At 44.0% G+C, this 15284-nt stretch overlaps 1 protein-coding gene across 1 annotated transcript; it reads left to right on the plus strand.

The window, feature by feature from the left end:
- Positions 1–1075: 1075 nt before the first annotated feature.
- Positions 1076–4718, plus strand: LOC125748177 (transcription factor SOX-18-like). Its single transcript, XM_049024073.1, has 2 exons — positions 1076–1514; positions 2732–4718. The coding sequence occupies exons 1-2, from the start codon at positions 1271–1273 to the stop codon at positions 3445–3447; spliced, it is 960 nt and encodes a 319-aa protein (XP_048880030.1). The 5' UTR covers positions 1076–1270; the 3' UTR covers positions 3448–4718.
- Positions 4719–15284: the final 10566 nt, after the last annotated feature.

A 15284-nucleotide genomic window follows, 5' to 3' on the forward strand; every position in this document is an offset into this window, starting at 1 on the left:
GTCTGGTGTGGGGAAAGGAGGAGTTTGGGGGACTTCCAGTCCACACTTCCCGCTTAGGGAGGTGTCAAAAATAGCATCATGTGAACGTGACCTCTCCGACCTCTGACAGACACCCGTGTGTTAGTGGGGGTTTGTTTTGTTTTTCTATATGTAAATGTGTGTCCTGTTGTGCCGTTGGGAGTGTGTGTGTGTGTGTGTGTGTGTGTGTGTGTGTGTGTGTGAGTTTGTGTGAGCGAGAGAGAGGGAATTTCATGTAAGAGTGCCTCTGACCTGAAATCCAGACCAATAAGCAACTAATGGTTTTTAACACACATTGCATCGATAACGATTCTGCAGAAGCTCCCAGAACCGGCTGTCTGATCAAAGGTCCACGTTATCCAGCTCATGCCCCTGTTCTGCAAAGGCTCTGAGCCTGAGTTGTTCTGTTCAGTGCCTGAAAGAAATTATAATAAAGTGGGAAAACTATAGTGTTAGTGTCCCTTTAATTACTGTATTACTAGCTGGTCCTAAAGAAAGTGCTAAGGTAGTGCTAAGGATCAAAATGCCTTCTGGAAGGAGCAATAACAGACCAAGGTCCTGTATCACACATCTGGATTTTTGGGTTAGCAAGATAACTTGTCAGATTTAAGGTAACCCACTATAAATACTTTATCTTCATTCACTTACATTTAGTCCAGACTACCTTAAATCCGACAAGTTATCAAGCTAACCAACAAATCTGGCTTTGTGATACAGACCCCAGCTTTACAAAGCTGAGGTTTTAAAGTCCAATCATGTTAGTGAGGCATCTGATTAACATTAAATGACAGTCGGCTAGCAGCTTGAAATTAACACTGTATTCCATTGTGTATGCAGCAGAGTTTGCATCAACTTGTAGTCAGTTTACTTGTATTTTTTTGTCTTTTAAGCAATGTCTGTACAAGAATGGCCTGACCTGCAGCTTCCTATTGGTTTCAAGAACAATGGCCTTCTCAGATTTCACCACCCTGTTTCCATTTGGGATTCAGGCAGCAGCCAGGAGGCTCCGCCCCCTTTTGCTTAGTGGTTACAAGGGCTGCCTACCCTACCCAGTCTGTGATTGGTACATGGCTTAGTATATTTGTTCCTCTCATATGACACTGCTGACAGAAGTTTTAAACTTTGTTAATAGAAGAGTTATTCTTAGGTAAATTCTGACAGGAGCCATCAGTTTTCTGGACATTCAGAATTGCTATTTCTTTAGGTTTATATGACTGGTTAATTGATTTAGAATAAACCCAAATCCATATCCATGGACGGCAGCACCCACGCCAGGGCCCAGCCTTCACAGGTCACAGGCTTTGATCGGGTCCAGGAGACTGACTCAAGACCCTCCTTGGGTGCGGACCGGGCCCCGGGGACCGAGCGTAGAGCTGGAGGGGAGTCCCGGGTGCGACGGCCGATGAACGCCTTCATGGTTTGGGCAAAGGATGAGCGCAAGCGGCTGGCTCTGCGGAATCCCGACCTGCACAACGCCGTGCTCAGCAAGATGCTGGGTAGGAGATCTGTGGCCCCCGACTCGCACTGTATCCCTCTCTGCTTGCGTCTTTCAGTCCCTCTGGTGCTCGGTGACCCTCTGTGACCGTGACTCTGTTTGTCTTTGCCTCTCACCGTGTCTCTGCCTTTTACATACTGTTTGTGTTGTGTGTTGTGTTTTTTCTTTTCGGAGTAGTTTTGCACTGGAGCCTGGGTGTGAATCGTACCGTGCCATTGCGTGTGTGTGTGTCTGGATGTTGCGCAGGTTGCTGAAAACAAACAGTTAAGTGAACTGGCATCTACAAATTGGTTATTGTGTGTGTGTGTGTGTTTGTGGGGGGGGGGGGTATGTATCTTTTACATTCTGTGGAACAAATGTCTCCTCATTATGATAAAAACCTGTTACTTTGACATTGTGGTCCCCACAAGGGGAAACTCATTGACTGCATTCAAAAACTAAAAATGCCAAAAAATTGTTTGGTTACTTATGGTCATGGTTAGGCTGGGTAGAGGTTAAGGTCATCATTGCTGGGATTAGGGTTATGCCTATAAAAATAAATGGACAGTCCCCACAAAGATATGAATACAAACGTGTGTGTGTGTGTGTGTGTGGGAGTGAAATCTCATCTAGGCTTCGCTTCCTGAGACAGGATCCAGGCTCAATGCAACCCTATACTTATTAAGTGGTTATAGAAGATGGATGGATCCATTTTCTTTGCTTGTCTGTAGATTCTTCTTTGTCTTTCTGCATGTCTATCTCAGTCTTTCTATCCGTCTGTCCATTTCTATGCTTTCCTGTCTCCTGTTAGTGCAGCTGGCATTGCTCAGTACAGTGCAATGGTTGCATTACATACTAATGACTTGCTGGTGATTAACACATTTATTTATTTACTTAAGCATGTGTTATTTTATTGGTATGTCTTTGGACAGTAGATCCCCTTAGCTAGACCACATTTGTAATCTGTTTCACATATCCCATTTTCTAATCAGTTCATTATAAAGCCCTTGATTACCTGGCATAAGGGTGGTGGACGCGGGCAGGAATGTGGCCTGGCTAGCAGGGTCTGAGAACTTCTTTGGGAGCCTCTGCTTCAAAATATGAAACATCCCGTCTATAAAATGATGAGTCTAAACATGCCCTCAAGAAGCTCTGCCTGGCCTGTGGATGCCTTGTAGGGGGGGGGGTCTACCTGTTCACCTGTACACCTGAAGCTGCTACTTATTCTTGCACGCCCAGGTCAGGCGTGGAAGGCGCTGGGTCCAGCCGACAGGTGGCCGTTTGTGGAGGAGGCGGAACGCCTACGGCAGCAGCACCTGCAGGACCACCCCAACTACAAATACCGCCCCCGCAGGAGGAGGCGGATAAAGGCTGTTAAGAGCCAGGAGCCCCACCTGGTGCCCCACCTACTGCCAGAGCCTGAAGGCTACGGCCTGCCAACACCCAAGCTGTCCCTGCCAGACGGGCTGGAACGGAACAAAGGCGAAGAGGTGTCGGCCACCTTCTTCCCAAAGCGTGTGGAAGAGGGAGTGGTCCCCACGACCCCCTGGGAGAGGCCTCACCCTGTGAGCCACCCCCTTGTGACCCCCCAGGGAAAAACCTGGCTGCACCCTCAGAGCCACCTACAGCCTGCCGGTAGGTACTACGAGTGCTTCTACACTGAAGACGAACATGGAGGGGGCCTCGGTCACGTCCTCACGGGGCCAGCGTGCCCCCACCCTGAACCCGCTACCACTCCAGTCTTTGATCCCGGTTCAGATGCCAGCATGGAATTCTGGACGGATGCAGAGTGTGATGAATTCGAACGGTATCTCAGCAGCTCGGATCGGACTCCACTGGAGGGGGTTGCACCTGGATGGGGTCGGAATGCCCCCCATGTGGAAACCAGCCCACTGATCTCAGCACTCTCGGATGCAAGTAGTGCTGTCTACTACAGCACCTGTATCACGGGCTGAGTGAAAGGGCAACCTCCACCCTGTAGGGGGCGCTCTCCACAAGAGAACCACTGTAACTTTTTAATAATCAGACCAGAAGGCAAGATGACCACAAATAAGAAAATTTTAAAAAGCAGCAAAAAAAAGTTTAGCTAAACTATACAAAACTGTTGCTAACAGAAAGATCAGCAGCAGCATTGGAAGCATGAGGGCGTAACAGCATTAACACATAGTTTAAGAAGGCAAATGGGCACCATAAGGCAAGATGTGCGGCTGAGCTTTAAATGCAGTGCTGGGTAACACTGCTGCTGTTGTAAACGTAGCGTTGTCGCATTTTTAAGATGTCTTTGTTTTTTGCTTTTTTTTTCCTCACCACCACGGTAAATTTGCTGGTCAGAGAACGCGCTCAGCCCTGGAGGAAATAGTTTTGCATTGTTTGGAGAGTGGAGCATGTCAGAGTCGTGGCAGACTCCCCTTGTACTCATGTGAATGCACATCCTTTAAACTGGGGGCCCGGGGGGCATGCTTTTTAGTATGTAAATCAAAAACATGCGCTTTCAATGAAACTATATATTTATAATATTATTTTTGTTGAGAGTGACACTACACAAGATTTTTTTTCCCCAAGATGAAATAAAGAATATTTAGTTTCCAGACTGTTTGTCCCATCAAATAGTTGTCAAGTTATTACTTATCTTTCTGTCATCAAACGGGGTCATTAAAATGAGTTTTGACGTACATTTGGGAATGAAGTGAAGAATGATACGTTTGAAAAATATTTGTGTTCTATTTTTCATCTGTAAAACATTGTCATTTTAAAATTTCCTCATATCTCGGGATCTCCTGTTGGTTACACATAATAAAGCCATGGTTTTAATAATGTCACTCTTTAGCATCTCTGTAAGTTTGTTTATCGGGTCTGTGAGCTGTAAAAGAGAGGGGGGTTTGTTGGGGTTTTTTTTTATTAAAACTCACATAATCACTGCCATACTGCTTATATGTTTTTATTTTTTTATTTTGTAGAATGAGGCAGGAGACTGTTCTTTGTCTTTGAACAAACGGTAACATGTAAGTTGTGCTACGTTCTGCTGCCTCATTCCATCTTTTTCGATTTCTTGAATCAACCGCAAAATGAGCCGGGCTCAAAGGCAATTTTGCCAAACCACTGACAATAACGAAAACATTTCTTTTTTCTTAACTGAAACCGCAGGAACATTTTTTCCCCTCTTTTGCTTGTTTTTTTTCTGTAAAGAAAATTGTGTTTGAGGAATAAATCTCTTGCCATTTAGAAAGTCGTGTTTTGTTCTGCGTGCAGTGTGTTTCATATTGTAAATATCAGATTTAAAATTGATCTTGTTATTATCAAAGTTATTGTATATGTTTTAAATAATATATTCACTGGTATGCATAGCATTTTCTGGAATAGTTATGTGAAAGTCTTAAATCAGAACCATAATTTCAGGTTTTTTATTTTTTCATAATTTTTATTATGCAAGCAAAAACCTTTATAGCCACTCCTTCAGTTTTGAAAATTTTGTAGTACTTAGTAGTTATATCCATCCATCCATCCACCCTTCTTCTGTGACACCCATCCAATACAGAGCACCAGTGAAACCCATCGTAAGTGACACAGAGCATGAGACAGAGCACACTCTATACAGGATGCCAGTCCATCAAGAATTACAGTGCTCACAGATAGTCTTGGGATGTTTGCTTCATTCAGTAAAATATTGCAAATATAATGATCATTACTTTACATGTTTACAAAAAATATATATCACATATTCAAGTAGTAATAAATTGAAACCCAAATTATGGTTCTAAAAGCTGTTCTGAGTTTAAAAGTTAAGAGTTGGGTGCTTTTTAATTAGTAACACTTTTGAAAGAACATGAAACACCAAACATTTGTGTTTAGTATCCTTCTGGGAGCCAGTGACTACAACTGTATAACAATAGCAAAATGGAAAGAACTGAATGAGTCAGTCAAAAAATTATGACAATAAAAAGAAAACGTCTGTGTAGAATAGTGTTTCCCAACCCAGTCCGTGGGGAACTCCGGACAGCCCACGTTTTTGCTCCCTGCCATCAGGAACACCGAATACCAGGTACAGGTGCACTGGGAGCTGAGAGGAAGCAAAAATGTGGACTGTCTGGGGTTCCCTGAGGACTGGGTTGGGAAAAACTGGTGTAGAAGATATGTCCAGATATGTAAAACATTTCTTGTCAATGGACTTTTATTATGAAATAAATTAGCAATATTTTTACAGAATTCTGTATCTCATGACTTTATGTGAGCCCTATACGTATTTTAATTTAATGATACACAAACGAACCACTGCTAACTTCCTGTTAGTATGAGAGTGTGCAGTATAGTGTGGGGAACCTGCTGCAGAGGTTTGGACCAGAAGGTTGCAGGATCCGGTGGGCAGTAAACTGGAACTTTGCCGTATTTTCGCCTGCGACATTCTCCCATCTGCATTATCAGTCTCATGTTGTTGGTTAGCACTGACTCTAAATCAGGGACGATTCTAGGATTTGATGTTTAGGGAGGCTCAGTGCCAAGTAGGTTATGGGACAAAACGCTGAATATATTCGGAAATTAATGTTTTAGGGGGACGTAAACTGGGTGCAGGATCAGCTGTGCTCTAGATCAGAGCCCTCCGGCTGTACTGAAGCTTGGCACATCTGCCATTCCCAGGTGGTCAGCAGGTCAGTTTCTGGGCTTAGATCGGATCCAAAAAGTCAGTTTAGTCATCGTGCTGCCAGTACCATGTATAGGTCATGCATACAGATAAAAGGAGCAAATGAACAGGCTGAAGGTGTTTGCACTAAGCAGTCAATTTGGACGTTCACATTTTTCTGCATTAAAGAAACAGGTTCTGTCATTCGTCCCAGTCAGTTTCCCAAGATTTCTTCGGCTCTCCCAGTGAGCTTGTGGGTATGTACCTGTATGCGTGCGTTTGTGAGCCTGCAGTAGACAAACGCATTTAAATTTGAGTTTGCATGAAGAAAATTACTTTTCTATGTGGAACTGAAAAAAAAGCATTGAAAGAAGGAACTATTCCTTTAATACAAAAACTCTCACCTGTATCCAGTGCTTTTTATATGTTGTACATGTAAGTGTGATGTGTGCCGAAATGTGTGAAGATGTTTTAACTCACAGCCAACTGAATATTGAGTCCACATTTCAGAATCAGCACACACTCAGGCCGGCCCAGACGATCACCTCCGTGTTCCCCTGCAACTCGGGCGTGGACTGAAGAGTCTCACTGCACTTGGGGGGGGCAGGATGTGTGGCCTCCACAGGGTCGGGTGTGGTTCCCACTTGGCATCCGGTGTGCAGTGGGTGAAAGGTCGCTGTGTGTCCTGGTGTCTGAGGTGGACTGTGGCTGTATATAGCAGGCAGGGGTGCAGTAGGAGCCCTGGCAGATTCAGGGGGTCTAACACTTTAGAGGGAGCCTTGAATACATAAAATTATATGTAAAATATAATTGGGGTGGGTAGGTGACATTTTGTCAGAGGGTTCTGAATTCTGAGCTACGCCATTGGTTGCAGGAGCTCTGTATACCTCGTTGAAATAGTTGTCTATATGTCTGCTGAAAGAAACAGATTTTTTGCACAGGCTATTGGATTGGTTAATTCAATGTAACAGGTTACAATAGTTGCAGATGCTCAAATTTTTATTATTTATTTGTTTATTTGATTGCTTATTATGGTTCTTGCACTACAAATTACATTTGCTGCTCATTCAACATCTGTCTGTTCTCAGGTATTAGCTGGCTTTACCTTGCAACTTGAGATGCACATTGATTGTATATTTCTTGGGATTGGGGGCAATTTTTGTCTTTTTGCACTTTGATATTCTTAAATTGAAACTTTATGAGATTTTATCCGAGTAATGTTTAGGCAAGCATTTCAATGTATGAGTGAATTTGTTCGTCATGCACTTGACAAATAAAGCATTTGACTTTGACTTGACTTATGATGGATGGAGGTGTTACGTGAAGCAGCCTTGCTGCTTGGTTATTTTCTGGATTCCGGTGAGGCGTCTTACCCAGGACCATAACGGCAGTTTGAGCCGGAAGCCGGCAGCCTTTCATATTCATTACCAGCTGCTATGACGTCTGCTCTCGTGCTGTGCGCTGAGCACAGAGAGTGCAGCACCCTGTGATTCGAGGATAAGATGCTGGAGTGAGATCTGCAGAGACCACAGTCAGGGTGGTGGAACCGCTGCTGTCTGAATTCTCCTGACGTACTAGTTTTTCCTGCACCTGACTGGCCCCATTAGCGCTAGTGTCGCTGACTCCAGTGCTGCCCCGGATTGGGTGTTGAATCGCCTGAGGTCTCGGCTACATCCAGCCGATGCTGGCCAATCCAGCTACAACTCTGTAGTTTTTTCAGAGGCTTCTTCACATTCTGCCTCGGAGGACTATCGGTGATAATGACCTCTTGGGGGAGAGTGAAAAACACCCTTAAGAAAAACTCATTGATTCTGGAAACCCAGAATCCAGTTTTTTTGGCCATCTTTTTCCTTTCATCATCATCATCATCATCATCATCATCATCTTCATCATCGTCATCATCATCATCATCTTCATCATCATCATCATCGTCATCATCATTGTTGTAGCTGCATTTAGTTTTATACATTTTGACCAGTGCATCCACACCTCCAAGAATGGGCTTCCATTAATGTCTGTGTAATTCCTGTTGTTCTGACAAAGGACAGAATGGAGGTAGCTACAGCATTTTCTGTATTGCAGCAGTGCATTTTGGGAAAGGGAGAATAGGAGCAGTGGCACTCCATCTGAAGCACTTGTGTGACCATTCATCGTTCACTAACTCCCATCATGCCTCAGCCTCACCATTTGACCACCTGTGGCTGATCCAACCAACCCCTGTAAGTTCCACCTTGCCTCAACCATTTATGCTTTGTTTTTTCAGTTTCCTTGCCTGCTACTTGAGAATTTTCCAGGGATTTTGTATCCTTCCTTGTATCTGTGTTTATGTATGTGTTTTGTGGCAGTGCTGTGGGTCGTTAGCCTTTCTCCGGACCAGTGGGGGCACAGAGACACAGCCCATTAGCCCACAATGGTAGCCCAGTACCTGGAGAAAAATAATAAATGACCAGCTGTATCACTCCAGCGGCCAGGGCACTGTGATGCACTCTGGATTGGTGGCAGGATGATTGGTGACATCCCCAGTGCCACCCACATGAAGCAGAAGCCAAAAGCTAAATTCTCCTTTTCTGTTTTCTTTTTCCTACATTTCCCTTTTGCTAGACACAGTAGTACTATTGCTGCTGGTGACATCTAGCCCCTCTTTTGTGGTCCTGACATTATTTGTGTAGCCACAATCCCCTCTGCTCCAATAACAAACACTGATGCTGCTCCGTATTGCATATTAAACAAATCAGGAAAATATGACAAGAGTAAACAGATCACGACAGATTACAATAGATCACAACAGATCATGACAGATTACAATAGATCACGACAGATTACAATAGATCACAACAGATCATGACAGATTACAATAGATCACAACAGATCACAAAGGTTAGAGGCCATGTAGCCTGTAATGGTCAACAGGCTGTCTTTCTGTCCATTTGGAGGCCTTTGGAAATATTGATTTCCAGGGGATTCATCTCTTAGGTCCATCAGGTCATTTTTTTGCTTGTTTTCTGGTGTTAATGTTTGTTTCACCAGGGCTCTTTGCTGACAGTGTGATGGCACAATAACAAGTACTTGACCACCAATCAATCAGGGGCATCATCTCATTTGCAATAAACTGGCAGCTGAAGGGAGTTGTGGAAGAATAGCTGCACAGGTGCCAAAATCTAATTTTAAAATGGAAAACGCATCTGTGGAATTAGCAGCTGGTTGCTAAATATGCATGTTGCTGACCTGAAGGACCCATTCGGCATATTTCCTGACCACTGGAAGTTTGCTACGATTTAATTTGTGATTCTGTGCATCCATCATCACCAAGAGCCCAATGGTGACACGTCAGACTGCCACTATTCTTCTGAAAGGCGGGATTAAATCAGCCAGGGTGTCTTAGCTGATTACTTCACAACTAAGCTTTTTGCTCTGTCATGGGGAGGGGGGTGCATCCTGATGTCAATCTATAGCTGTCTCACAGGATTTATAAAGTGATCTGCAGTGTGAAAAGTAGGTCGGAGGGAGGGGGTCTTATGTGCTTATAGCATCATACAAGCCTCCCCTTTGCAACTGCTAGAGTTCTCCAAAAAAATCCCATTTGAAACATCTACTTCATTAATTAAACTTGTCACGTAACTCTGCACAGCAGATTTTTTTACGAGGCAATGAAACAGAAAAACCATATTTTCCAATTACTCCCTCACCACTTCAAATGAAATTCATTAATGCTCATAAACCAGAACGGACCTGTTTTCCCACATTTTCTGTAACAATCTTAAATGGACTTTGTGGTAATTTAAAAGCCAAATGACTGTGTCTTTCTCATTTAATTTCACCCATTACTGAGTACTATATACAATATATACTATATACACCATTATAAACTATAGTGTCGAAAGCTGTCTTCTGGGTTCGCCGCCATTCTGTACAGTGACACTGACAACATTTTTGTGCTGGGGAGCTGCTTTCTTGCCATCACATATTTTATCGAATATCCATCCATCCATTTTCCAAACCGCTTATCCTACTGGGTCGCGGGGGGTCCGGAGCCTATCCCGGAAGCTACGGGCACGAGGCAGGGAACAACCCGGGATGGGGGGGCAGCCCATCGCAGGGCACACTCACACACCAGTCATTCACACATGCACACCTACAGGCAATTTAGCAAGTCCAATTAGCCTCAGCATGTTTTTGGACTGTGGGGGGGAAACCGGAGTACCCGGAGGAAACCACACGACGACATGGGGAGAACATGCAAACTCCACACACATGCAACCCAGGCGGAGACTCGAACCCGGGTCCCAGAGGTGTGAGGCAACAGTGCTATCCACTGCACCACCATACCGCCTATTCATTCATTTTATTGAATACATTTAGATTAAGGGTTCAGCAGGAGGCTGCACATGATGCAAATATAAACCTGTTGATTAAGGGTGCAGCTCATGAGCGGCTGGGTCTTCGCATTGCTGCCAGCTCACCCTCAGCCTCTCCTCCAGTGCTGATGAGAGTGAGGGCATATCCCTTCTCCTCATGGACCCTCTTACCTAGGATATGATCCAAATCACCCCATGGCTGTGTATCCCAGCTGCTGCCTGGCCCATAAGGTCCACGACCTTCCCCCCACGAAACCCAGCTGCCCCTCCCAAGTCTATCAGCCCCATTCCAGTTTTGGACTCATCAGAGCATTTCCTCTTCTGCAAAGGGCAAGAACAGGCAGATGGACAGAAGATCTTTTTTTCTTGAGAGTTGTTAATACTGCAGTACATTCCTCTGGTCACCTCTAGCACTTTACCTTCTGAGTATTGGGCAGCAGTATAGTTTAGCTAAAGAAGCACGCTATTCCTTGATGTATAGATCTCATTGCTGCATAGAGATGGTTATTCATTGAAATACTGAGATTATAAAAAGGTAATTCACAATAGAAGCAGTAGGTGGCACCAGCGGGCAGATATCAGACACCATAGGATAGCGAACTAATTTTATAAAGATTTATTAATTATACAATGTCTCTTTCTACTACTATTTTCAGATTATACTTTACATTACATTCTTTGTAGATTACACTACATCCTGTTAATGATTACTTAATGAAAAAACCCATAACAATGACCTATGTATAGAAATCGTGAAAAGTAGTGCACTGATTTGGAAATTTTGGCCGGGACTCATGTATTTTTGGTGTAACATTACAAATTACCAACTGGTAACAGATACAGATATCCAACTAACCTCTGAGTTCCACAAATGTATAATATAACTGAAGTCAGTGACGTTACTGTACTTCTTAAGATTTCAAGAACGTATGCAGCTGTCATGTCATATAATGCAGCTAATGAAACATCAGGGAAATAATGGGAGACCTTTGCCAGGTTCTGAGTGCCAAGGATTTTCAGATTGATAATGAGATATTGATTCTTTCAATTTGAAGTTTTCAATTAGAGAATCAATTGTAATGCTAAAATACCGTATTTTTGCCTAGTAATTTAAATGTTTATATTATTATAGGGAGCAGAACATGAATTACTACCAGCCACCAATGAGAGGGGAGATGGGGAAAGACCTCCAGGTGCCCAGACATTAGTGGCTAGTGCAATGGAATGACTGATTTATCCATCGTCAGCACCGAACACTGGTATCATGATCAGTATCGATACCAGCCTTGGTGTTGCATCTAATTGGATCGACTTATAGTTATCCCTATAAGTGGTCAATGAGCCAATGAAATCTCTCATCCTCCACTATGGAAAATGGCTGATTGTCCAATCTTCATTATTTAAGTAGGACGCTATGCAGTTTTCAACGTGTGCAAAACCGACTGACGGAAAAATATTCGCCTATATAGTAGGGATGGCCAACTGATGAATTAAACATCAAAGATACATTGCTACAGGCAGAAATCTGCAAGAGCCACTTGAGATGTAGCTAAGTCCTCCCCTCTCTTGGGACTCCTTGGTGGTAAGATGGTCTGAGGGTCCTTGAGAACCAGCTACAGGGTCGTCAGCTGGAGGCCATCCTTCCTTGGTGTTTCGCCCCTTTTACTCCAGGACACCTCAGGATGGTGGGGCAACGGTCGGGGACGTCTCCCTGCAGCTGGCCTCAGGACTATGCATGGCAGGGGTGTCCTACTCCCTGAGCCAAGACTAAACCTGACCGCATACCTTGTGGACCCTGGTTAGGTGGAGCGGAATAGCTAATGTTACTTAGTTGAAGGGTTGCACTTGTGGTCTCTCATCAGCCATAGGCATCTTGAGGTGGTCTCTGCTGCTGCTCCCCAATGGCCTTCATTATTTGTTTGGGTTTCATGCCAATCTTCTGTAGGAAGCATCGTATTGATATTGCTGGGAAACCATGGCAGCCAACTTCTATAGGAAATAGAACTGCGTACCAACCCTTGGCAAGAGTCTCGTCAACCACATCTTGGTAGTTGGCTTTTTTCAGCTGGTGAGAGACAGTGAGCCTATCCTCCCATGGTACAGTAAGTTCAGCCATCAGGATGGTCATCTTACTCCTAGATAGCAGGATCATGTCTGGCCTGAGTGATGTAACAGCTGCCTCTAACAAGAAGACGAGTTTCTTTTGCAGGTCCACCTGCATCTCCCAGGTCAGCAGTAAGATGGAAAACACATTTCTGGCAGCTGTACTTGCCTTAGGCACCTTGTCTCCTTCCCTGCAGAACTTGACAGCCTTGGGTAGTGAAGCCTGATGTTTATTGGCCTTGACCCTCTGCCCCTCCATCCACTTGGCAATCACTGTAAGGACCTTATCGTGTCTCCACCTATATCGGCCCTCTCCAAGTGCTTTGGGACATCCTGTCAAGATGTGATTCAAGGTGCAAGATGATGCTTCGCACTGCTTGCAAGATGGATCTTCTCCTTTGCCCCAGATCTTAAGGTTGTTAAGAGTTGGTAAGAGGGCAGCCACCGCTTGCAGGAGGAAAGACAGCTTACCCTGGTCAGTACCCCACACTTCCTTCCAGGACATCGATCGCTCCAGTGCATTGTCCCACTGCATCCACTTTCCTTGGCACACAAGACCTGCTGCTTTCACACAGCATTCTTCTTCTGCTGCCTCCCAGAACCCCTGCACTCTGAGGCCTCTTCTGCCTTTGGCATTGGTCCTACTCCACCTCTTGTCACTGTAGGTACCAAGACCCAGCCGACCCTGGCAGACCACCCCAATGATCTCCTGGTGCTTCCAGTATGCCTTGGCTTCTCTCACTGCAGCTTGTGGCTTCCACTTCCTGTCGCACCTGATGGTCTTACTGGCATGTCTAACTTTCATGTCTTCTGATAGTGCCAGTGTGCTTACCGCTCTTACCTTAGCAACCTTGAATTCTTCTACTAAATTATATCCATATGAGCAATACCAACCTTGGTACTGTTGCATATATTGTTCATCCTGATCCAAAACAATGTAAAACTGCCTGGCTAAACCGGTGGCCCCTAGAAGTACTCGCATCCCCTGCAGTGCCAGCACAGAACAGCTCCATGATACGTCCGAGGGGGCGCCAATATACAATTAGGGATGAGTGATATCACAATTTTTTCACCAAATTCGATCCAATTCCAAGGCAGGTAACGCCAATACTGATCTGGATATTCTGTGCCAGCTCTGCTGATAGAATTTTCCAAGTGGGATAACAGCTGGCAGCAGATCGATCGTTCCATTTCTCTAATCACCAGCATCTGCACCCCTGAAAGTCCCCCACACACACATACACACACATACACACACACACCTTTTTGGGTGGCCCTGCCAGGTTATACTTCATGTCCTACTCCTTATAATAATATAAGCATTTAAATTACCATGTAAAAAATTATATTTCAACATCTGAATCAATTCTCAGATCTAAAGAATCGCTATTTCAGTTTCCATACATATGGCCTTACTTGCCAGCCGATTTCACTTTGCCTCATACAGGAGTCACTGTGCTGTCGTAATGTGGGGGTAACAGTGTCGCTCTTAGGTTAGCATGATGTAACAAAAAGTGAAGTGTCTACAAAAAGAACAGCATTTCAAAGGATTTTTAAAAAGTCACGATTAATCGCATATACAGCCATGTTGCATATACAGCCATGTTGCACATACAGCCATGTTGCATATACAGCCATGCTGCACATACAGCCATGTTGCACATACAGCCATGTTGCATATACAGCCATGTTGCATATACAGCCATGTTGTCTGTATATCTGGCATAAAAATTAAATTAATTTAACAATCTTTGCTTATACTTTAATGCAGTCAAAGTTAACAGAATCAAATAATAATGTGTTTTGGTTTCAAAAACTCTGTTTAATAAGATATTATTATTTGTAATTAGGGTTATTTCTTTGCTTACCCCATCCTGGGTTGGGCAGCTACAGAAACTGGATGGATGGGGGTTACATGCTATATGATTTATCACTTTACCACACAAAATTAAACAACACTAAAACTTTGTTTCTTCATTTCTTCTTCTGCCTAAAGCGCAACAGGCCCTATACCGATGCAACACGGCTGAGCAGAGACTTTTTGAGGGGCAGGTCCTTGACGGGTAAAATTTGCCGATTTCGGGATGGTGGGGTCTCACACTGAGCAAAATTCACACCAGTCCAAAATGGGACCTTGTAACATTGTTGACGGGGGGGGGGGGGGGGGGGGGTTGCGGGAGGGTCTTCCACACTGTAAAATTCCAAAAGGGGCGTGCACTTTCATCCCCTGCCCCCCCACCCTCTGCACCTCCCTGTTAACCAATGTATCATGCATTTCTACATGAAAACCTGAAACTACACCCAGAGTATGTTACACAGCAGCTGGATCCATGAATCCCCACATATCCCTTTTCATTTGTTAAATGGAGGCCTGTCATGGATCTTTCTCACCTCTCTGCAAACCAGATGCATATTTTTAGCTTACATGCACCAGCTTAAGTTACACGAAACCACACAGGTAACACCCACATTCACGTGAAGCGTGAATCTCATGAATATTCTTTAATAAATCTGTGAAAGCATATAACTGAATGTAGGCGTTTTCTTTATTGTCTCATACTTTACTCTTGTTTTCTAAATAATTTATTCAATTTTGCATGATTGTATATCTTTTGAAACTATTATAACTTATTCCACCTGTGCATTTTCCTGAAACTGTACAGGTTTGTGAAATATTATCTATTGGAAAATAAATATATCGCAAAAGTAACCTCCATGA

Source organism: Brienomyrus brachyistius, chromosome 8, assembly GCF_023856365.1.
Source record: "Brienomyrus brachyistius isolate T26 chromosome 8, BBRACH_0.4, whole genome shotgun sequence".
Taxonomy (NCBI): Eukaryota; Metazoa; Chordata; class Actinopteri; order Osteoglossiformes; family Mormyridae; genus Brienomyrus; species Brienomyrus brachyistius.